Raw genomic sequence first — 25,254 nt, 5'->3', positions numbered from 1 at the left:
CTACCCGTGCGTCATGCCTTCTTATGTACTAAAAAAACTAATTTTAAAATTTAGTTCTTGTATTTATTTAGTAATTTATGTATATATTTTAAATTATAATATTTCTTATACATATGTAATAATTGCTTCCAAATTTAGCTCACCTGCCCCCGTAGCGTGGCTACTGGCTACGCATAACAGCGACGCGCGCTATAAAATTGAAATAAGCGCGCACTATTGGCTATCTAAATTAGATCTGATTGAGTCAGCCAATAGCGCGCGCTTATTCCAATTTTGTCGCGCACGTCGCGACTATCATGCGTAGCTGATCATGTTTCCTTTTCTTTTTGGATTTCCTCCCGTCCGTATCCTATCCTTTTACATTGACGTTGGCACAAAGTATTCTAGTGCCATTTAGTTTAAAAAATCTGACACTGTCGCTCATAATTCATAATTCACAATTTGTAATTCATTTATGGTGAAAACACAGGTTATTTGGCAGTTGACATGTACGAAATAAGTATAGTTTCACGGCGTCCGGCTAAACACTAGGCATACATACTCTCCTCTAAAAAGAAACAACAGAATCTCTGAATCGAACAATGTAACATCCATTTTTAATTTGCAGGTGGCCAGCGCAATAGAAGATCTTAGAGACAAGCACCAAAGACTACCAGGCAGCATTCTGCATGCTCTTGTAGAGCGAGTTTACGAAATGCCAAAACAAAAAAAGGCTGCACCCATCGCCAACGGCAAGTGCCATAACGGCAAAATACCAGACGAGAACAAAAGTGACAAAAAAGTTAACAATATCGGTAACAAAGTGGACAAAGTCAATAACAAAATTGACAATAGCGGTAACAAAGTTGATAATATCGGTAATAAAGTTGACAATATCGGTAACAACGTGGACGATATTGGTAAAAAAAGTGACAATATTACTAACAAAAAAGAAGTTCCTTATGATTGTGGTGAAATAGGTAATAATAGGGGTGTTAGTGACAAAATAAAAGTGTCATAATATTAGTTTACAAGTATAAAGCACTTTCTTAGAGTGATAGGTAACATCTAGAAATTGTCAAGAATTGTCTTGATTTTGATCGACTTCAAAGAAAAGGAGATTCTTGTTACCAAGAAAAGCCACTTTTGTACTTTTTTAATTAAAACAAGTATGAAATCGACTTTTTACAATATCAAGGTCAAATTATTCGACTTTATTCCGTTGATATAAGGCATGAACCACTTTTGCAAAATCCCATCGAGATAATAAAGACAAATTTACATAATACATAGATAAACCGCATCCATGTTTCTTTATAGATACTTATAAATAAACGAATAAGGCGAAAAATACATCGAAGTCGGTAACCGCAAACATGAATCGACATAGGTAACAACATTTTCAGTGTGACTGATTGCTTTATAGTGTGTGACTGGTCTTTATTTTTAAGGTTAGCAAAATGTCATGGTTAAGGACATAGCACACCACCATATGAAATTGACCGCGTACTGTAATACGCGCTCTATTCGATGTGTGGTGCGTATTAGACATATATTTATATTTATTTACAACCCAGTAAAAATAGTGCCGCATTTACACAGCTGCCATCGTATTTTCATATTATTACAACGTTTTCCCTCGAGGGAAGCTTTTGACAAAGAAATGGAATTAAAATAAAGATGTTAGTTACTTTGTTATCATATCAGCAGTGTCTTTAAAAAGGCAATATGCAAGTTGCCTTAGACTTATTAACGAGCCCAGCTGATAATTAGCTATATCGTCCTAATTTACATAACAAAAATTTTACTCTCATACACATTTAAGAGCATATCCAATAGCACGGCACTACAAAACTTTAGTAGTTTTTAGTATGGAACACCAATTTTTTCACAATTTTACAGGTGTTTTAAATTCGTGAAAAAGTAGCTTGGTAAATGTGACCCACCAAACCCACTCTACTCGGACGTGACTCCATGCAATCTTTTGATTTCATATAACTTAGATGCTATTATGAATTACCGTACGAAAGTACTTATGATGAAGTGTTAACAAACAAATGCCTACTCATTACAAAACACATTTATTTAAAACAAAAAACTGGTGGAGTATTTAAAAAAAATTGATGTCATGGTACTCATCAAACATCATGATATTCAATAAATAACAAACTTTCATTTACTTTGTTTTGTTTTGATGATTGTGATTATCGAGCATTTACATACCGTTGTTTTTAAAACATTGATATAAATCGCCTTTCTTTTAACTGCTGTACATAGATTAGCCAAAAATTCCGTGCGGTTTTTGCCTAAACAAAAATTTCAATTTAACAGAAAATTTTTCGTTTATAATGTTATTGTTATTGTCTGTGGTTTATTTTTTAAATAGCATTATAGGCTGTTGGCTCAGCCAAAGCCTCAATAAAATAAAATAAAAAACATTTTGGCGCAGTGTGAGAATAGGCGGGAAAGTTTTAAGGTTATAATTCAATGGTGAATCGTAAAGCCTACAAAAACTACTGCAGTTAGTTGGGATGTATTACTTCATCCACCTTATCCGCCCGCCATAGCCCCTTCAAATTTTCACTTGTTTTGATCTTTACCAAATTCTTGGAAATGGGCACGACTTGGTAACGAAGAGATCATCAAACGAGACTTAGAGCTGTAATTTATAAGTAAAGACAGGAATGTTTTATGAACGGAGATTGCAAAATTGCCCGAAAGATGACAAAAGATCAACATGGCTATTTTTTTTATATAAAGTGTTATAATATTTTTTACTGAAATGCTTTATATCCAGGTCATGCAATAAATTAAGAAAAAAGAACATGGTGGTGGTAGTAGTAAAATTTTTCGTCTCTTGAGGACAGGCTCAAGCCTCTAATTAGTCATACTGCCAGATTAGATTGTAATTTTTCTTCAATAGTTTAATTGTCTTATCTTTTTTTTTTCGCGGGAAATCGTTCAAAAAACATCGTGAACAATTACATAGTAGTAAAATGTTTCTTCCTTCGGGATAGGCTAAGGCGTCAAAATTTTTTTTTTGACACTGACACTTTGCAGTGGGCTGCTGATGGCCTTGACGCTTAGGGCGCTACTGGAGACTTCCGCCAAAAGGGCATGCTGTAGGAGAGAATCTACTAGTATACGTGCTGTAGAGGGGGCTGCACGACTTCGTCGGCAAGGACGGTTCGTACTGATTAGTGATCTGGTTGGCTTTTAAAGTGGCGAGAGTGATGGGGTCGTCAGGGTCGTTGAGGGCTTCCTTTTTCCGACGGGTCCTATCAACGCGGTGGGGATGTTCCCTGAGGGGGACGTAATTGGAAGCAGCCACCACGAGGGGATCGAAGTGGTGAGGAACACAGTCGAAATATGCTTTCGAAGCCTGCTTCATGAATTGGGCTATTGTGGGGAGCCGTAAATTAATGTGTCATCTATTCTTAATAGCCTGTAGACGGTGGATGAGGGCAAGGCGTCCAGACCATACTGCCAGATTTTAAATGGCCAAATACATAATTGATTAGTTTCATTTTTGCCATTCATACTTTGTACCACAGGGACTTTTTGGACAACGCAATGCTTTGTTGTAACTAAGCAAAATACACGATACGTCTACATATGTACGTTTTACCTTTTTTATATATGAATTTAATTAATTTATACATCGACATTGACATGAGCTAAAGTTTGTAATGTAAAGTCCTATACCGAATGTACGTTGCCCTGAAATAATTCCTAATGCCAGTTACGGCACTTGTTAGGCGAGGGATATGTAAATTTGGTAATTAATTATTTAGGGTAGTATAGAATCATTATTTCCCTAAATTTATTATGAAATTATTCTACAACTTAGTTGTTAATTGTTTTTGAAATACTCGCGATATGCTTTTAGTCTAATTATATCCATTTTATAAGCTTAATTTTATTATACAGGCTGTTAAGAAACGAACTGGAGACGAAGTTCTTAACAACTTGTATTGTGATAGATTAGGATATACTATTTTGCTATGTAGAATGTGTAATGGTAATTATTTAAACAAATCATGTCTTCTTTTCAATTTTTTTTTTACAATTTAGCATTTCGATAACATAAAAATCTTTTGACATTAACTAAGCATTCCTTTTTACTGTAACTGCCTAATTTGATTAGTTTTATTTAAATGTAATTTTTTGTGTCAATTTTACACAGTTACCACCGTACTATTTAGTAAACACAGAGGTGTAAATTACAACACTAAACTAGAAATTAATTTGTCACTCGTTATAGTTTACTAATCATGGTATGACTTTTGCTTGTCCCGATACAAATTTTTATTTAGAGGTCCTTGGGGAAAAGGTTCGTCCACGAGCACTACTGCGTTCCGGTTTCGAAGGGTTATAGGGAAATTACATGCATGTGGGACTAGTGTACTCTGTGCCACGGGGTGACGGGTGCAGTGGCAGTATTTCTCAGATCTTTAAAATTTAGAGCTCTGAGTCCCTTTGAAATTGTTATGTGTCACTTACCATCAGGCGCATGACTGATTCGTGACGTCACTGTGTATCATAAAAAAAACCATTTAGAGAAAAAGCACGACAGCAAAGCCTATACTAGGCCAGAATTTCAATGCCGGCCTAGCCGACATGAAATTATTATTTTTGCTTACTTTGAAATATAGTCGCACCTCTATGCGTATGCTTCTTGTATAATTTTAAAAGCAAAAACAATATTTTTTTAGATCTGTAAAATTAGGTTAAGCATTGGTACTCACTATAACCACACCATTATCATTTCGTACGAAATGTCAAAATGTAACAAATTAGATCGATTTAGGCTGTAATCACACGGATCGCATTTCAACTGCATTACAATAGCAATCAGAATGCAGTTTGAATATGTAGTTATGTCGACTACATTCCAACTGTTGCTTAACAGCGAGAATGCAGTTCGTGCGACTACAATATTTAAAACCTTGCCATAATGCGGAATTTCAAAGAACAATTTTTTTACACCTAGAACACGAACTTTGATGTCGTAAGTTGACACAAGCGCCACCACTTGAGGGTTCTATAATCACTTGTCATCATTTATAAAGTTATTTGTCAGTGCGATGAATGTTATAAATTACGACACAAAATTAGATGGTAAATAATAACAAATAAAAAGCTGTGTTAAAAATTAAATTAATGTATAAAAATTATTTATTGTAGAAAACAAACAATTCGTTTAAAATATATTTTATGTAAATTAATAAATGTGACATTATAATGTTTATTTTTAAAGCAAAGTAATGTAAAAGAGAATAGACTTAACTGTGTTCATATAAGGTGGTATGTAGTTGACTGTAACACTATCGAAATATATATTTTTCATATTTTATAAAACTATAGGAAAAAAGTTAACATTTGACACAAGAAATTCAATGACATGTACAAAATGTAAAATGATCGGTAAGGTTTTATTAAACCTTGTTCATCTGCGATAGCAAGCAACACTTATAAATGTTACCAGTCTTCCACCTAACACCTTGTATATTGTGTGAGTTAGATTTAAGGTTATTTTGGTGTAAAGAGTCGAATGTTAAAGAAAACTTGAGTAGTTAAATAAAAATACGAATACATAATGCACTTGTGACAATTAAGTTATATTTACCTATTGGAATAATTATTTTTAATGCGTGCCGCTGCGTTTTTTCTCCAGATATTGGTTCAATATCAAGGCAATGCTTTGTTTAAAATGATTTCGTGCGAGTGCCCCTTGAAAGTCTGAATTTATACTTGTCGTTGCTTTGATATGTTCAAATGACCAATATTTCGTGAGACAATCCGTATGCCTTGTTTCATTTTGTCTAATTTTGAATTGATCAATTTGTTACGCCGATTATAAACACTTGTAGACTTTGAGCTCACAATAGGCTAACTTACGACTATGGGTGTGGGTGACTAGGTTACTCATGCTTAGCAGTTCCATCTTTCTACATTAGTTTTGATTATAGTGACCCTCTCTACCGACCCTTAGGGTATACGAAAAGGGCACTATAATTCACTTCCCCTTGCGCATTACACAACTAGCGGTTGCCACCACTAAGCCGTCTACTCTAAAGTACCAAATCATTTCATTGGTGGCGGCGCTCTAAGGCACGCTCACTTCCCAACGCCGAAAAACGACGTCTCTCCAGTTCCCAATAACCTAAGCGGCTGGAGGGACCGGAGGATATCTAACCTATCCTGTCTAGAGATGCCAGCATGCCTAGCAGTCGGATGTAGGTGATTTATTACTGTAAGGTATCGAACTGAATTTTTAAGTAGGTCTAGTAAAATTTAAGACGTACGGCTTGGTCTGCCTGAATTTATTACGGATGATAAAGTGGAAAGAAGGACCTAACCAATGTAGCTGATACCAAGTCATAAGTAAATTTATTGCATCGAAAGCTCAATTTAAATTGTCAATATTTATCTGGTCAAGTTTTCTAAGCTTGTTTAGAGCTAAGTTCTATTGAGGTGCCACAGTTTTATACCAAATTAAATTATAATTATACTTACGACTGCGTCGTTTGTAACCTGTCTACTTAATTTGCAAACGAATACTTAAAATATAAGGAAAATATTCCCAATAAAAATCACTTTCTTTTTATTTATTTTTTCACATATATATTTTTCCAAGCAATTGAGTCGGGGAAGTAAATTGGATGCACTCCGCACGAGTGCATTACCACTGCAATTTTGCAGTTGTTAAACGACCGGAATGTTGCTCATGTGACTACACCTTTATCTGTGTTATGAGTGTGTCGCTAGAGATGCGAACTTATAGCACTAGTGCTATATGAAGTGTTGCTATAAAATGCAATTATACTAAACTACGTAGTAAAATATATTAGACAACATTACATACGTTGCTTTGATCCCAAAGTAACTAAAGCACTTGTGTTATGGAAATCGGAAACAACGACGGTGCACACCCAAACGCGAGATAATATAGAAAAAATAGTTGTTCATTGAATCATCGTCATAGAATCGAGCTCTGGACCTCAGAGATAGCGACATCATGAAAACTGGAGTACTTGGCCACAGAGGTCAAATTTAGTAGCATAATAGCTAGTGCAGTCAACGTTAAAGTGATTTAAATGATTGTACGGTTTTGCACCGCACAATATTTTTTTTGTTAATTTAGCAACCTACTTATTCTCTAACTCGCTTCTCTAGCAATCGACCACAGATAAGCGTTCAAGTCTGTATTGTACTATTGTACAGGGTCAAGAGCACGTCAAGCTTGATACTTAAATCCAACTCTATGCCGCTTACGATAAGAATGGTCCTAAGTACAATGTGTAAAGCTTGATGTGCCCCTGACTGTACTATAAGGTGTTTTTATACCATTGTTTTTGTTACAGCCTTCTGCTTTTCCCTACTTTGTTATTTATTCCTTCTACAATAAATTCATGTGGATTGAGCGTTTCTACCACTAATACGCGAGACCCGCGTGACATTTATTTTTATAGTACATTGCTTGTTATTGTAATTTCTATCTTACGCCTCTATTCAGTAATCATCAATATTTATTAAAGACTCGAGGCCTTGTTTAGTTTCTGCAATTAAAGAAGAAACTGGTGAATATAGGTGTTTTATAAATTAAAAAGCATTAATTATAAATAACAAAGTCGATTTTATTTCAAATAATTTTTTTTACAATTCAAAATACAAAATTGTTGCTTACATTATTTAAGATCACATTGTTAACTATATTTACAACATTGAGAACAGTAACACATTAACTAACTTAATAGTACATTTATTATCTAAAGGCGCAATATACCAGTCGATGGCTTGGTCATTTGAAAAGGATGGATGGATGAATACTTAAATAAAATACGTTTCCAAATAATAAAATCAACAGTAACACAATGTAATGCATGACTGAGAAATTTATAATGGCGGAAATTTTTCAAAAACATCTTTCACAAAAAAGAAATAAATTTGTAGGTGAGAGGTAAAGAACCCGAAGTCCCTATTTTTCAATTTAGATATTTTTACAAACATTGCTTTAGAATGCTAAAAATCACGCAATGAATAGTTAGGTATTGAGGTATCTGGATCAGAAGAGTGATCCAGTATCCAAATACAATTTTTTCAAGAAGCAATTACAGCAATTACATTTATCTATTCAGATACTATACTATACAGATTCTGTTTTTATACAAAGCGATCACTTATCTAGTCAACAACTGGATTTCATTCAAGTACACAATCTCAAATGAATAAATGAAATGAGTAACTTTCAAATAAGAGTGATTCACAATTTATTTCCTTAAAAACCAATAATAAAACGAACGCCCCATTAATTTGCCGATTTGGTGCAACAAGGGCGGATAAAAAAATTATTTTCAAATATTTCTAATTGTTTTCAAATAATAATAACACCTGAATGTTTTAGCTAAATCATAGGAAAAATAGATAATAAAGTATATAAAAGCATATTATAAATATTAAAAAGATATAAGATATTAAAACATTATTTTTAATTTTCTCGTCCTCGTTGCACACAATGCTTCAATTGGAAATCGCACTGTAAATCCCGTAGTTGATTTTTTTAGACCCAAATAACGAAACGGGGTACCCCGTACCAGGGCTGTTGCAAATATCAGCATCCGCATTGATAGATTCATTGCGGATGTTCGAGTCGTGACACGACTTAAAAGGCAAGCTGGAATAATTTACAACCCTTCCAAAAATAGACTGTAAGCCGAAAAGCAACTCAGATGTTGTTTTTAATACATAAATTTGATAAAGTTCCACAATGATTAAGCTTGGCAGATTAATGGTTTTTATGCAGATTGATTCTTTTATTAATAAATTGCGCAATACAATTGAAATAATATTTTACTAAAGTACCAAAGAATGTAGAAAGCATTTACATGTAAATAGATTCAGTAAGGATGTACATTTTCCGCGTTTTTTCTAAACATAAAAATATATAATACAAAACCTGCATCAGCAACAACCCTGCCCCGTACTATCATATTTTATTTCACGATAAACGCTGTTACTGTCCACGAAAGGGATAAATAATGGTCAGTTTAAAAGATATCGTTGTAGTTATTGACATCGTCGAACTGTTGGCTCTGCGAGGGAGGGCGGGGTGGTCCGCCGCCCGGCCGGTATTGCGGTTGCTGTATACACAGGAAACGTTGATTTAAGCGTGAAACACACTGAAGGCGGGTGCGAATCGGGCGCGTGTCGAGTATTACGACAGTTGACGATTCCATTGTGCTAACATTCGACCCCTCACACGTAAAGTATCGTATGTGGAAATTGCCACTTTTACAGGGGAGCGTTTTAAAGTTTTGAATTCTTCAACTGAAATGACCATAACATGTGACTTTAGCATTTCTCACTTCTATTCGGCAAAGCACAGAATATTATTAAATCCTAGATATCGCTTAGATGAGCAACCACAGTTTATTATAGCATTTCTGTGCTAAAGTGACGTATTATACTCATTTCAGCGAATACAAACCTTTAAAACGCTTCCCTGTAAACTTGGCAATTTCGACACACTATACTTTACGCGGGAGGGGTCGATATTTCTTTACTGTAATTAAAGTCTGCCTTAAAGTTTTAAGGGTGTACATTCGGTTACAGTTACATTTGATTGTCGGATGTTTATCTTGAAAACATTTAAAAATACGTACAAAAATAACAGCCGGATTCTCTTTTGGATAGGCAGAGACAATAATTCACCACTTCACTTCATCATAAACATGAAATAGCGTTTTGAAGGACCTTAAAAGTTCTCAATAATTATGATATTGGCCTCTTTCAACTCGAATGTCTTCGAAGCTTGAACTTACTGTTCATAGTGTTAACAGTATAATTAAGGAAAGATTATTTTTAACCATTAGTATATAAAACACCCTTTGTAAATTATTCAATAACTTCTAACCTGCAAACTAATAATAAAAAATAAAATAACGCTCAATGTACTTTAAATTGTACTAAATATAATTATAAATAAAATCTGCCGTCCTTGTCATGATTAACGCATTTGCATATTCGTAACTTTCGCCAAGAAACAAAAACATATGTTTTAGGGTATTTTACCTCAAGCTATTTTACAGTTTTCCCAATTTAAAATATTTTCCCCGAAATTCATTTAGACCACTGGTAATACTAATCTTGAAATCATGTCCGTGATGAATGTTTGTTCAATAGAAATCAATAGTAAGTCATTTAAAACCACCATAAAAAATACCAGTTTATAAAACTGTGTCACCCCTGATGATTTTTTTATTTGAAGGAAGAGATTGCAAATAGTAATTCAAGTTTATGATAAAATAGGTTATATAGCACTAAATTTGTTAAAGTACACTGGACGTTTACGAGATATTAGGAGTACACGGCCCTCTGGAGATTTAAAAAATTCCAAGTTTAACATTTTATTCTAAATTTATGCTTATTAACACTAGAAAGATTAAATGGAAACAGACACCAATTCAATTGATGAAAACGTAAGTTCGTTCAGATACAATTAAGCTTACATCAAACGTTAACAGTGGCGCAGTTATTTCCATTGCACTACGGGCGATTGTTGGACTAAAATGTCAAGCTGATTCTACAGTTAATTTATTGCTACAAAATATGTATTAGGTAATATGGTAATGAATGAAAAAAGCAGATGACAGAATCTCATGCAAAGTTGAGTGGGTGATTTTCCGTATTTTTTTATTAAAGATTTGCTATAAAATGGTATGCACTACGTATATAGCAGGGTAACGTATCGCAAAATTGAAGTAAAAAACAAAACAGTCGTGATATTCAATTTAATTTAAATTAAAACCATTTAGTGATCATTTTATTTGTATTTGATTTTGCATTTGCAGACCATTTTATAAACTATCTCCAGGCTTAACACCTAAGGCGAAAGGCAACTCAGTGGTTTTTAATATTGTATTTCCTTATAATTTGAATAAATGAAATGAATTTGCCAGAGTTGCCATTAAAAAAAACTAATTGCGACATTCAGACTGACAGCTTTTTTTATTAAAGAAAATGAGTGCGCATTTAACCTCCATCTCACCTGATGGAAAGTGACGATCTATTCACTCTCGCCTTAAAAAGGCCCAAACGCTATATTTAGAGATTAAGCCTGCGGACAGGGAATTAATTTAATTAATAATAAAATTAATTACCTAGTAGACACGGTTTTTTAATGGTCACCGGGTTTTATTTCACCTTCTGCGATTAGTCGGCTGTATGAAATGGTATAAATTTTGTTGCGCATTCTAGTTACGAATATAATCGGGCCTTGGCTTACGTACTGTCCCATTGCTGAGCAAGGATATTCTCTAATGATTGTAGTATTTTTTTAAACAATATTGAAAAATAATTTAAAATACGCAAAAAAATTTACACCGAAAGGAAAACATTAGTAATAAAGAACATAAATAAGCGTGTTACTTGTGCAGAGGGTAGCGGAGGCGAAGGCGGGCTTCACATGTGCGGGGGGCGGGGGCCGCGGTTCGCTGCTTGCTGCTAGAATGTGGATGAACAAGCATGGATTGCGTGGCTGTACAGTGACGTTTTATGGCTAATGAACGCTATGGCTTATAGGATTTTGTGGCTAAATGACAAAATGGCTAAAGGCTGTAGCATTGTGTGACAGCGGGGATAAGTGCCTTTAGGTTCTTACGTCTACAGGACATGGTTTATGCGGCTTTGAGATAATTATGTGGCTACAAAGCATTATAACAATAAGCCTATGTGACCAATGGATACAGGTTTTTATAGTCATTTGACATTCTCGTAATAAGGTTATGTGGCTAAAAGATTTCATGACTAGTGATCGACGATAGTGGCTATAGGACAAGATGGCCATTATGCAGCCAATGGACAGCTATAGTGTCAAGCTGTCATTGGACACTGTAGGGTTATATATTATAGAGGACAATGAATACCCACTTTGAACCTTTGTAGCCCTTGACTCCATAGTCCTGGTTATATGGCTATATTTAGTTTTAAGGAATGGTCACTTTATGATTTAAATGCTCCATGAACACTAAAATTAAGTAAACATATTAAAAGTTTTGTTTGGTGATAATTGAGAGCATAAATCGTCACAATCAGCAAGAAACGGCATAACTTACAATTTTATCGAAAAAAAGTTATTTATATAGTTTGATTCAAAATTCCATGTTTTTGTACGTAAATAGGGTTTTTTTCTGTAAAATACTAATAACCTTGCAGGACTTTGTTGTTAACATCATAACAATAACTTTTATTCCATGACTTTTTACAAAACATAATAATTAAATTTTTATTGAATTGATATTCAATTATTTTTTGTGAAATTACTCCACTAGTTTGTTATAATTATTAATACAAAGATTCGAACGGGTCGGATTCGAACCGACGTCTTCTTGCATACCGTGCCAGACGCTATACCAACTAAGCCACGGAACGAACCAACGGACCTCACGAATTTTTCTATGTGCTTGCGTAGTGTCTTTGTACGACTAAAAAAGTCGTTGAAAGACCAAGTACAAATAAATACTTTTAAGTTTCTGTTGTACTATCTAACACTTTTTAGAACTGTATTTTGTAGTAAGGTAGTAGTAGTTCAAACTTGCAAGCATTATTCTCCCCGACGACTCGCACACCCGCTCCTGCGTTGCGCTGGTGCTTTCTTTTGGTACCGCACTGAGTGATCACCGTTAAGAGCGATTTGTTTAAATATTTTTGTACGAAAATAAAATCTGATGTATTATTAAAGTAATACAGTCTTGCAAGGATGTTAGTGTTTTATACATAATCCTGTACATACATGTGTTCTATGTTGCAATGTAAAGAATTATTTTAAGTCAAAATTGTAAGTTACGCCTATATGTTTTGCAGACAAGAGTGACATAAAAGCCCGTGAAGAGATTGAACAGGCAATGTACAGTTGCTAGGAAATAGAAATGAAAATTATTTGCACTGAAGTTGATATCGCATAATAAACTGACAGTTCGAAATTAAGCAATTTTGAGCACATGACAAAAAAAAAGATATAGTCATATTTAGCACCTACGTTACTTAATTTTTTTTATCAGTTCACTAAAAATTATTTTACGAAATACATCACTTCGCTCCCTTCATGGAAGAATGTCTTAAGTGGAGTTACGTCAAAAATGTTTATTGCTCCATTAGATACACAATAATATAACGTTATGTAGTATTGGTAAAAGGGGCGTATCTGCATTAAACCAAATCTTACTGGTCACGAGTTTCACTTTTGCACAGTAAGCATTAATTTATGTTATCTACGGACTGATAAATAGATTGCACGTTAGTTACCACGACATTGATTGATTCGATTTGGCAACAAAATTTTCAAAATGGAAACTCATAGTTCCTCGTAACTGCACTATCCCCGACGACAACCCACATCCTCTCCAATTCTTGTAACTCTATCAACAATATTAGTCGAAAGAGTTACAAGAATTGGAGAGCATGTGGGTTATGTTTTTCTGCATCTAATGAAGCAATAAACATTTTTGACGTAACTCCATTTACGCCATTCTTCCATGAGGGATGCGACTTCATCATTAAAAGTGTGATATAAATAGACGATAGAAAGGTAAACGGGGTTAAGCGACATTTAGGTGGAAAAAGAGAGATTGGCTTAGATAGAGAGCTAGGCGGTATTTGAATTATTTGTATTTGAAATATCGACTGTGAACTGACAATCGGTACTATCTCAATTTTGGCAACTTAACACGATGAAGAAAAAAATTGATGGCGTCATTTATGTAGCATGTGGTTTAATAAATGAAAATACGTAGTGTATGTGTAATAAAAATATTTGAAAACTACGTATTTTTATTCGATTTATGTCGATATGTTCTTTTTATGATACCAAGTGAAGAACAAGTCGTGCACCTGGTGGTAAACGACACGCCTGTCCATAGCAGTTGCAGTGCCTCACTCAGAGCTTTAGCGATTTAAAGACAGGATAGGAAAAGATCTGAGGGGCGGTGATACTCCGCCCGCCACCCTGAGACACACGTTGACAAGTCTCATGTGGCAGTACTTTCCAGGACGAACTCTTTCACAAGGAGCTCTACTTGAGATATTACTTAATGTTATTTTATCGTTAGAAGATATTCTTTGCCCCCCAAATTCTGTCTGTCTACAAGAAATTGCGACTTAGCAATAAGGCCGCCTGTTGTATATTAGCTGACTTTGTGATACTTACATAACTTTTCTGTGTATTATATAATATTTTTTTAATGTGCAATGAAGAATATTTCATTCAACCCAAATGCCGTTTATCCCCTTTTACCTTTCAACCCTCGATATGTCATTATTATTTATAGGTAAAAGTGTTTAAGTAAATATGAAATCAATGTTATTAACTATAAATAGTCATCACAACATTCCCTGCGTTTAAATCTGACGTATAGTGATGTAAACGATAGAACATTATGCGCAACTCAAATAACGCGACTCACAAGTCACAAAAATATGCTCGTCTGGCCTCACCCTTAAATGTTATAGCGTAAGTAAGTTTATTTGTAAAACACGGGTTTTATTTTTATTTGTAACGAGTAATATTTTATTTATGGTCTTACATAAATTGTTTATAACATTTTTATTTTATTACATTGACGAATTCTTTTCTTTTCGAAACACAGATGGCGGGACTTAAAACTTAGACGCGTTGTAAAAAATTAAATTGTTGAGTTGAACTTATCAACGCTTATGATAAAATGATAAGCGCATATGAGTGCTTATTTGCTTACATTAAAAAACTAACTTTTTAAAGTGCTTTTCATTTAAACGGTCACCTTTAGTTCTAAATACTGTATGAAAAATGGTACTGACGCGCTACAACGCCACAGCGGCGCCACTGCAGAGCTTCTATAAAAGTCTAATTTGGAGACACCCTTTTAAATACGTTATAATTAGTCATCGAGTATATAACCAGAAATAGAGACGAAATGTCATTTAATTTGTTTGTAAACTATTCTGCCAAATCATTACGGTAACAACTGCGTTCCGATTGGCCAGCTCGAATTCGAAACAATTAACGGGTGTCGTCAGTTGTTTCACTTCAAATCGACCAGCTTAACTTGAGTTTCGCTATAATGGACGATCATTGCAAAATTACATATTTAATCACCGATGAAATGTAATTCCGCCTGTTTTAAAATTAGATGTTTTGCTGTTTTTCCCACACCACCGAATGGAACAGGCCCCATTGTTAGAGATATTATCTTTATTATAATAAATACAGAACATTTTTGGAATATACGGAGATGTAGTGCGTAGAGTGACACATAGGTCAGTTGTTGGCGTTGTGTTATTTCAGCTTTGTAATTTGTGATATCAGTGCAAACGAGAGTTGATATTTAAAAGTGATATAAGGCCGATTTGCCTGATGAGTTGCCTGGGATAGATGGCCCATATTTCGTCTCTATTTCTGGTTATATACTTGATGTAATTAGTGGTCGGATAGTCGGATGCTTTTATATCTAAAGTTCACTTTTTTCCGTGTATTGCTGTCGAAATATGGAGGCGACTTCATAAAATATTTTTTCTTCTTTAAATACCGGGATGCTGGAATGGGGCGACGTGTTAGCACCGATTGCATCCGATTCGTTTTCGTTCCGAATCCGAGAATCTAGAAAAGTCGGACCCGCTTCGGATGCCGCTTGTGCACGAAGTTTGTGCGGATTCGGAACTGGGGGTCTACTCTCGATCTCCGTCTGACATCCGTCCGAAACAGTTACTGCCAAATATGCAATACTTGACCAAATGAAAAGACGCGTGATGCGAATGAAGCTTCATACTGGATACTTGTCTTTTAATTTTGCCGAATATTACTTATTTGACCGTAATTGTTTCGGACGGATGTCGGACGGAGATCGAGAGTAGCCCCCCCTGATACGAATTGATCATGTTCGTTACAGACATCTTATTCATGTCCACGCGAATTTGCACCTTATGCGTATAGAGTCTACATCGCCAGTCGTCAGATTGAAACGAATTCTATGCACAGGTTCGCAGCAGTATTTACTTGGTTAAAGAGAACGTGTTACCTGCTGTAGCAGATGCCTCAGGCCGGGGTTGGAGGGCATCATAGGGCGCATGCGCGGCGGGTGCGCGCCCGCAGCTGCGCCGCGCAGCAGCTGCTGCTGCAGCTGGTGCTTGCGTTGCTGCTCCTGTAATGGTTACGTTGTGCTGCTCCTGCTCATGGTTCCAACTCAATATGTGACCTTCATTCTATCATTTGCAACTTCTGTGGAGGATTCCTATAAAGCTACGTCCACATCAGTGCGCTTTCAAGGTCTTTTTTAAAAAAAAAACTGCTTGGCGGCAGAAATAGGCAAGGTTATTTAATTTTATGTATTTACCTGGACGAAATTTCATTTTTAAAGTGTAGCATCTGAATTCAAGTTATATCCACCATATATATACCAACTTAATCAATTAAAATGTTTTATATTATATATGTTCTATATTTTAGGTAGAAATCACATACGCTCTAAGACGACGCAGGTAGTTTTTTATTATAAAATTTAGTTTTTCTTTCCTCACCTCTAACTGCTTGTAGTTCAGCTCCTGCTGCTGTGCAGCGTGAAGGTGCGACATGATGTCCATTTGAGACTTAAACTGTGCCTCCTGTAAATTGTAGATTGTTAACTAAGGGATAAAAACATTATTTTTTAATATAAATAAGTTTCCATTTTACGTTCTCATTCTATTTTTTTATGACCCCGGGATGTTGGCAACTGGCTGGTGCAGTGGCTCGCTGACAGCGACGAATAATTTAAACCTTAAATATAGTATTTAGCATTTACCTGATGTTATAATTGTCCGCTGGTTCGTTAACATTGCTTTTAATAATTTTTTTATTTATTTATTTAAACACTTTATTGTACCACAAAGTAACTTACAAATTTTCAGAAACAATTTAAATATTTGTGTACAAAGGCGAGCTTATCCCATAAAGAGATTTCTTCCAACTAACCTTTGAAAATCTGAGAGGAAAGTTGGTTTTTGGGGTGGCACTAAAAATAGATAAGTAAAGAAATGAAATATACTATACTCAATAAATACACAGATAAATTTAATAAATCAAATGTACATACGAATATATATATATTAAGTAATGTTGATTCATTAATACATACAAAGTCTATAATAAATTGAATGTACAAAATAAAACTATAAATAAATATATCAAAAGTAAATAAATATTTCAAAAGCTTTAACATGTGGAGTCTGAACAATTCCAAAACTTCAAAAGAGCACCCTTGAAAACCCGAACCGAAGGCGACTGTCTGACCTCGACCGGGAGAAGGTTCCACATACGGGCAGCATTTACTGTGAACGAGTTCGAATATTTTTGGGAACTGTGTTGTGGAAGGACGAGGGACAAATTGGTGCCAGAACGCAGGCGGTCACCCATAGCCTGACGGTATTGAAAACGCTCACGTAGATAGCTAGGTGAAGTGGGATGGAACAGGATTTTATAGAGGAAGCATAAAATGTGAGCATTTCTACGTAAACGAATAGGCAACAACTTCAACTCATCTCTAAACTTGGAAACGTGGTCGTACTTTTTTAATCCAAACACAAATCTGATACATTGATTTTGCAGCCGCTCCAATTTATTAAGAAGGTCCTCCGAAAGATCAAGATAGGAGACGTCACCATAGTCCAGAATAGGAAAAAAAAGAGTGCGTATTAGCATAAATTTGGTAGACAGAGGAAGAAAGTACTGCATCCGCTTGAGGGAATGAAGTGATGCAAAGATTTTACGACTTACATCGGCGACATGCTCCGACCAAGAAAGTGTCTGATCCATTATGATGCCCAAATTTTTAACGGTAGTGGAAAAAGGAATAATAGTGTCATTCAGAACTAAATTGGGCATCACCATAGACTCAAACTTGGAGATGGAATGGCGACTGCCAATAATTATGGCTTGGGACTTTTGTGCATTTAAAAGAAGTCCGTAGTTCTTAGCCCATACCGAAACCTTTTGTAGGTCGGAATTCAATGTGCCGATAGCAGTAACTACATCTTCAAGACGGGCTGCAGTATAGATTTGAAGGTCATCGGCATAGAGATGGAAAGAAGACGTGAGTAATGATGTAATTCCACCGATAAAGACCGAAAAAAGTATAGGTGATAAAACCCCACCCTGCGGAACGCCAGCCGTAAGGCTACACCAGTCCGAGTGCATGTCACCGGTCTTTACGAGCTGGGAACGATCAAATAAATACGAACGAAACCAGGATTCGGCTAAGGGAGGTAGATTTAAAGTCCTAAGCACAGCAAGAAGCAAATTAAAATCAACAGTACTGAAGGCACTGCTAAAATCCAATAAAGTGAGGACAGTAAGTAACTTTTTTATTTTCTATATTAAGACGAATGTCGTCAGTGATTTTCACCAGAGCAGAAACTGTGCTATGGCCCGTTCGAAAACCAGACTGCAGATGGTTGAAAATATCGTAACGTAGGAGGTGGTTAGTGAGTCGATTATGGACATAGTGCTCAAGGATTTTGGACAATACAGGAAGTATGGAGATAGGGCGGTAATGGGAGAAAGAAGAAGGATTTGATTTTTTAGGGAGAGGAATTACATGGGCTTGTTTCCATACAGCGGGAAACACACCACTGGAAAGGGAAAAATTAAGGATATGAGCTAGGATAGGAGCTACTAGGTCCTGTATTGGAGTGATCATGTCAAGACTCAAACCGTCATTACCAACAGCCTTCGTGGTGACAGACTTAAGTATTTTCAACACATCTGCTGTCGTAACCTTTCCAAAATCAAAAGAAGCTGAAGCAAGACAAGGTGCATTGGCCAGGACAGATAAAGTTCGCGATTTTATGACAGAATCTAAACATACTGGGGAAGATGCAAAGTAGTCGTTCAGCGCGTTAAGATCGACATTGAAGGGAAAGACATGATCAGCTTTACCGATACCCAGTGACTTCAAATATTTCCACATCTTAGTATGCGGACAACCTTCGATAGTGGAGTGAATATGCTTACGCCTGGCGCTCCTACAGAGCTTGTTGCACCGGTTACGTAACTCGATGTAGGACTCACTATTGATTTTGGTTGGATTCTTCCGCAATCTGATACGTGCTCTGTTGCGCCTCTCCATAACCTCCTTGATATCTGGCGTGAGCCAAGGCGCGGGGAAATGTTTGACTCGGACAACTTGAAGAGGAGCATGCTTGTCAAAGATGGTCAAAATAATGGAGTTAAAAGCTTGAACCATTTCATTCACGTCCTCCGCTCCAAACACTAGCTCCCAATCAGAATTCAGCACATCATCGAAAAGGGCATTTTTGTCTATTTTAGCATAATTGCGGAGCGTTAAGGTTTCATGTCTGCGCTTAGGTGGACGAATTTTGAACGAAGCGTAAATTAAATCGTGTGAAGAAAAAGCAGCAGCATTAAACTGTCCATGAGAATCAACCAGCTCAGGAGAAGAAGTGAAGATCAGATCAAGAAGGGAAGGTTGACCATTATGCGGAAAATGAGTGGGATACAACTCGAGGCAATTCAAAAAAAGTGAGTGGAAGAGTGAAAGCAACTTCCTCGATCGGCAGTCACGCTTAACAAGGCAGGTATTGAAGTCACCCATGAGTATAATATGTTCGTAGCGGGTACGTAGATCAGCCAGAACCGACTCTAGTTGCTCAAAATAGTCAACTCTTAGGTGAGGACTGTAAAAAACTCCCAGTAGGGCCCTAGTGTGGTGAAGAGTGACTTCTAAAAAAAGATATTCAGGAGAGTCCGCGCTAGTTACCGACTGTGCTACGATCTCGCAGTCAATGTCACATCGTAGATAAATCGCTACGCCACCTCCACCAACCATCCTCATACGACCGCCCTGGGATCCAATGGTGTAGGCTCGATCGTTACGAATGAGTCTAAAACCTGGTAAAGGGTACTGAGTAGATGGTAGGGAAGGTTTAAGCCATGTCTCCGAAATAAGGACTGCATGAATGTTTTTGCTAGTGAAAGATGTCACGAGATTTATCACAAGATGGCGCTGATCTTTTTTATAATACTAAGTTACGGGACGAATAGGTCATGCGCCTGGTGGTAAGCGACACGCCTGTCGATAGCAGTTACAGTGCCACTCGGAGCTTCAAATCGCGACTATATACATTATATTGTTTATTTTATATTATAGCAATATTAAGATTACTTCATTGATATTACAAATATCGCACATCTCATGGAAGAATGGTGTAAATAGAGTTACGTCAAAAACGTTTATTTACCATTAGTTACAGAAAAATATAACTCACATCCTTTCCAAATTTTTGACTTATACCGGAGAACAAAAAAGTAACGCGAATGGACACTCTCCGCCCCTCCTTAGCTTTTGATACCGCACCACGCCCCGCACGGTCACATTGACTGAACGACAATAACAAGGCTGTCGGCGAACCGTTTTCGCGCTAAGACTACTTTGAAATTTGAATATAGTTTTCATTTATTCATTACGAAACTTTTACGTTAATATATAACATCATTGTACGTTACTATTTATAACGGCCGTGAATTATACTCTGTACGACTGTTTATCGTCATCTAAACGGGATAAAGAGGGGAGTTTCTTTCGTTTTCCGGAAGATGGAATGTAACGTAATAGTACGAGAAAGCGATGAGTAACCCTGCCACTTCACGGACACATTTGCGCGTGTGCAGATAGCGCCTTGTTGTATGTAGTCGTGGTAGATAAATAACTTTTGACCGTTGTATGGAGAGTCCGGGGTGTGCTATTACTGTAGATAACAGTTACAAGAATTGGAGAGGATGTGGGTTAATTTTTCTGTATCTAATGGAGCAATAAACATTTTTGACGTAACTCCACTTATACCATTCTTCCATGAGCGGTGGGATACATCGTCGAAAAGGGCGAAAGCGCCATTTCGAAATATTTGTCAGGAGAGCATGTTTTAGGCTTTAACGACTGTTTTAAAATGTTATTATTAATTTAATATATTACGTAAATTATATAAAACAGTCGTGAAAAACTAAAAATGTTCCTCTGATATTTTTTTAAATGGCGCTTTCGCCCTTTCTACAAAACATCGATGATATTAGATCTGTCGATTTAAATAACATTAAATAACCTGTTGATGAGCAGCCTCTAGTGTCTGTTGCAAGTGCTGTATCTTCTCGAGGTTCTGCTGCCTAGCTGCTTCCAACCCATCCAACTGTGTGACCGGTCGTGGTCCCTTTCCTCCGCCTACGTTGCCCATGCCTGCCGCCATCATCATACCCTGAAAGGTTTCTTGTATTTTAAATTATGCACATCGTGAAATTAAAATTTTTAGAGAGTACGCTAAACTGCCTCAGTGGCCGAATGGTAACCATGCCAGACTGCCACGCAGAGGTTCCGGGTTCGATTTCCGGGCCGGAGAAATGTATGTACAAGATACGGGGTTTCCCTAGTGCGGGGCTATGAGTGTGTGCGCGCCTTATTATTATTAATAAATAGTGTTAACAGCACCACTGAAGTATGACGTCAGAAACAGGCACTGTTTTATGTATTTTGATTATATTTTCGCATTCAATTTCAAATTCAATAAAATGAATATAATTGTCGAAACTAGTCAATGTTTTCTAAAATAAAATGTAAGCATCGAAGTCTACATACAGGGCGTTCCATGGCTGTGGGACATGGGGAAAGTACTTAAGTACTTTATGAGATGCAGGTAGAATATTTTGCTTCATGGAGACATTATAACTAAGTAACACTGCATTCATAGATTTTTAACAAGTTGCTAGCCTCATCTGGGAATTAAATCAACCTTATGTGAAAAAATAACTTAATTAACCTTTATAGTTGACCCTTTCGATCGGCATCATAAAAATACAGGGTGGTTTTTTTTTCACATTTGGTCGGTTTGTTCTCAGATGAGACACGCAACTTTAAGTCTGAATAATATCTTTATTGCAAAATAAAGAAATACTATAGTCCGTTTTTAGTGAAGATGGAAAAATTTGACAATTCGTTGCGCAAAAGTGTTGCCCGTTCTCAAGTAGCTAGTGATTGCAGTCGATAAATATGAATGAATGAATGAATGAATTATCGACTGAATATTGGTTACGCTTACGCAATGATTGTCCGAACTTGTTAAATTTGAATTATCATCGGCCCATTATTCGTGCCACTGCTGGGCTACTATTGCTTTTATTTTTTTTTATTAGAAATTAACATTGAAAAACGTAAAAAACTGTATAATAAAAATATACGTCATCTTTACTTATGCTGGTAATTGGTATATGCGAGTCGTTATTATATTACTTATTATAGACAAAAGTAGCTACTAAAATTTAAACAAATAAATAAATTGCCGCACGGGCACAGCGGGCCGGCAGAATTTGCCGCATTCGACTACCACTCTTTGGCTTGTTCGGATGTGCTCACTTGCGCTCGCGCTTATTACGTTTCTTTTGTTAGTTCACGTTATTGTTTTCTGTTATCGTGTTAAGTTTTTGTTAAGTTTTTTTTGTTACTGTATTTGTTGCGTATTGCATCGCAATATGGACAACCCAGGACCATCCATTTCGGGCATTTTATCGCCTCGAAAGAAAAGACAACGTATTGCTCTCAGTACTACTGAGAAGATGATGACGGAGAATGTATATAAATACATTGTTCAGGAAGAAAACAAGGGTTGCGATCCAAATCTTTTAGAAGCTGCCAGTAAAACAGAATGTGCTAAAAAAACGGCTGACATTCTGGGCATTTCAAAATCCACTGTTTATACAGTTCTAAAAGAAAAATGCGAAAATATGAACTTTCAGCCCCCTAAACCGAAAGGCAGGCGAAAAAGCTACATAGAAAAATTCGATGAATTCCATTTGGAGGCCATAAGACGCAAGGTTCATCAATTCTTTTTCCGAAACGAAGGTCCAACTATTGCCAAGGTAATCATTCGCAAATCAATATTCACTTTGGCAGATTATTTAAATAACTTGCTGTAGTTGTTTAGGTGCAGAAATCTTGGCGTAAGACGTGTTTGTCAATTAAAGCTATCATTACAGTCAAATTGCGTAATTCGCACCAGAGATGGGCCAGCACTCGGGTTTTTCGGAGTTAGTTTGGGCACAGGTAAAGGGGCACGTCGCAAGAAATAACAAAACTTTTAAAATGAATGAAGTTAAAATATTGCTTGGAGAAGAGATAACTAATGTAACGCCACAAAAGTGGAAAAATTGTGTAGACCACGTTATCAACGATGTCGAAACGAAAATGCGCCAACTCGACCATTTAATTGACGACGTATGTGATACATTTATTATACATGTATCGGATTCCGACGATACCATTACCTCGTCTAACATAGAAGAGATTTAATTTCGAATTAAAAAAAATGTATATGAAACACGTATATATACATTTGTTTCGTAATTTGTGAATCCGCCCAGTGTACATTATACATATTTAATTTTAAGTCAACATTTGAATTGTAGATTTTATAAGTACATTTGAATTGTAAAATTTATAAGTACATTTGAATTGTCAACTTTTATAAGTTCATCACATCTATTAAAAATCAAAAAGGGAAATTTTGTGGTTTTTCATTTTAATTCAGTATAGATAATCAAATCCAACTATCATTATTAATAATTTATATATATAATAAATATAAATAATATTTTGAACGTGCGTCTGTAGATACTTTACGAATTGATTTTGATACTCGCGGGCCAAACGTCAAAATAAGAGTAAAGACGGCGATAACGCAATTACTAATCATTAGAATGTTATAAGTCTCACAATTCATACATTTTTTGAAACTATTATCATCTTTCCAACCTATCGATAAATCTATCGACAATAGCTACATGACTATTTAAAATTTTACGAAAACTGGCAACCCTGCAAATGTCAAATTTTTCCATCTTCAATAAAAACGGACTATAAAATACTAGGATTCCCGGTGCTATGGGTACCTAAATGGAGGATTGTTTACTTGTAAAATTAAAATAATACATTCATGAAGCAAATTATCCTATTTACAATATTTAAAATGTTTCGCCTCCGTGTGCCTAGCTGTGGGACAACCTGTATATGTGGTATTATACTACACATCATACATATACATATGTTAATTAAGTATGCATACAAATGAAGTATTACAATAAGAGCAAACCTGGGGATGCTGCTGCACTTGCGGCTGCATGCCCTGGCTGGGTCCGGGCACGGTCCCCGGCCCCATCTGGCCGACCTGCCCCATGCCCATACCGCTTCCCCCCATGCCACTGCTGGCCATAGCACTGCCGGCCATGGCGCTGCTGCCCATAGCGCTGCCGCCCGCCATGCCGCTCGAGCCGGCCATTGACGTTCCCATAGCCGTCGACATGCCTGGCGTTGGCATTGCTCCTGTGCCTTTATAAACATACAGGGTGTTTTGACTGAGTTCCAGAGTCACGCGGGTCTTGCGTAATAATGAGAGTAACCCTCGGTCCACATAATTTTTATTGTAGAGATAGAAACAAAGAAAAGGTAAGGAAAGGAGAAGAAAACAAAAACACTATCACTGCAACAAAAAACAAAACACAATGTAACAAAAAACAATGGTATAAAAACACAGGTATAATACTATAAAACCCTCCATAACTTAAATTACATACAGATATGTTTATTGCATATATATAAAGTAGACACTTACCCCAAAAGGGCATGTATTCGTACATAAAAAGTGACAGGTTAAACTAGATAAATATTTAAAGAGGCATACGAGTAGCTGATATCTAATCCGAATATGAAAAAAAAAAAATCGCCCCTAAACATAAGACATTTTTAGCAGCAGTAGAGGTCCAGAGAAGTACTGCCATCTTACCTATTTCTGCCGCCAATCAGTAATGTCAGCGTTACTGTGTTCCGGTTTTGAAGGGTAAGGGTGCTGGTAAAATTACAGGCACATGGGACTTGTAAACTTACGGCTAAGAGTGACGGGCGCAATGGCAGTGCCCCTCAGATCTTTGCGATTTAAAGCTCTGAGTGGCATCGCAACTGTTATAGACAGGTGTGTAGCTCACCATCAGGCGCACGACTTGTTCGTCCCGTCACTTGATATTATATAAAATATAGGAAAAAAAAATTCGTGCCATTTTACAAATGCTAACACACTCTTTATTTTGGCTACTCAATGAAACAGAACGGAAATTGAAATCCCGCGTGTCAAGCCTTCCTACATAAAAGAGTACTATTAAAAATAATTCAATTGTCCCTTCATTCAAAGAATGCGCAGAGGCCGGTAAGGGTA

General features: G+C 36.3%; 2 protein-coding genes across 6 annotated transcripts in view; one reads left to right on the top strand and one right to left on the bottom strand.

Annotated features, from left to right (window-relative positions):
- LOC113231019 (transmembrane protein 68) overlaps positions 1–7,525 on the top strand; it is a 56,337-nt gene extending 48,812 nt beyond the window's left edge. For both annotated transcript variants that reach the window (XM_026465171.1, XM_026465163.1), the window contains exon 7: positions 608–7,525. In XM_026465171.1, the coding sequence (XP_026320956.1) occupies positions 608–1,000 (393 nt within the window). In that variant the 3' untranslated portion in view covers positions 1,001–7,525. The remainder of the gene's footprint in view (positions 1–607) is intronic.
- Positions 7,526–7,594: 69 nt separating this feature from the next.
- Positions 7,595–25,254, bottom strand: part of LOC113230984 (mediator of RNA polymerase II transcription subunit 25-like) — a 40,747-nt gene continuing 23,087 nt past the window's right edge. The window contains exons 11-16 of one of the 4 annotated variants that reach the window (XM_026465130.1): positions 24,139–24,374; positions 21,106–21,255; positions 16,531–16,614; positions 16,032–16,154; positions 11,410–11,484; positions 7,595–9,122 (exon numbers count right to left, since the gene is read on the bottom strand). In XM_026465130.1, the coding sequence (XP_026320915.1) occupies positions 11,443–11,484; positions 16,032–16,154; positions 16,531–16,614; positions 21,106–21,255; positions 24,139–24,374 (635 nt within the window). In that variant the 3' untranslated portion in view covers positions 7,595–9,122; positions 11,410–11,442. The remainder of the gene's footprint in view (positions 9,123–11,409; positions 11,485–16,031; positions 16,155–16,530; positions 16,615–21,105; positions 21,256–24,138; positions 24,375–25,254) is intronic. The other 3 variants (XM_026465115.1, XM_026465124.1, XM_026465107.1) reach the window with 3 other exon arrangements.

Source organism: Hyposmocoma kahamanoa, unplaced genomic scaffold (genome assembly GCF_003589595.1).
Source record: "Hyposmocoma kahamanoa isolate Upper Pololo Valley unplaced genomic scaffold, ASM358959v1 101, whole genome shotgun sequence".
In the NCBI taxonomy this organism is placed as follows: Eukaryota; Metazoa; Arthropoda; class Insecta; order Lepidoptera; family Cosmopterigidae; genus Hyposmocoma; species Hyposmocoma kahamanoa.
This window is presented reverse-complemented; position numbering and strand designations above follow the sequence as displayed.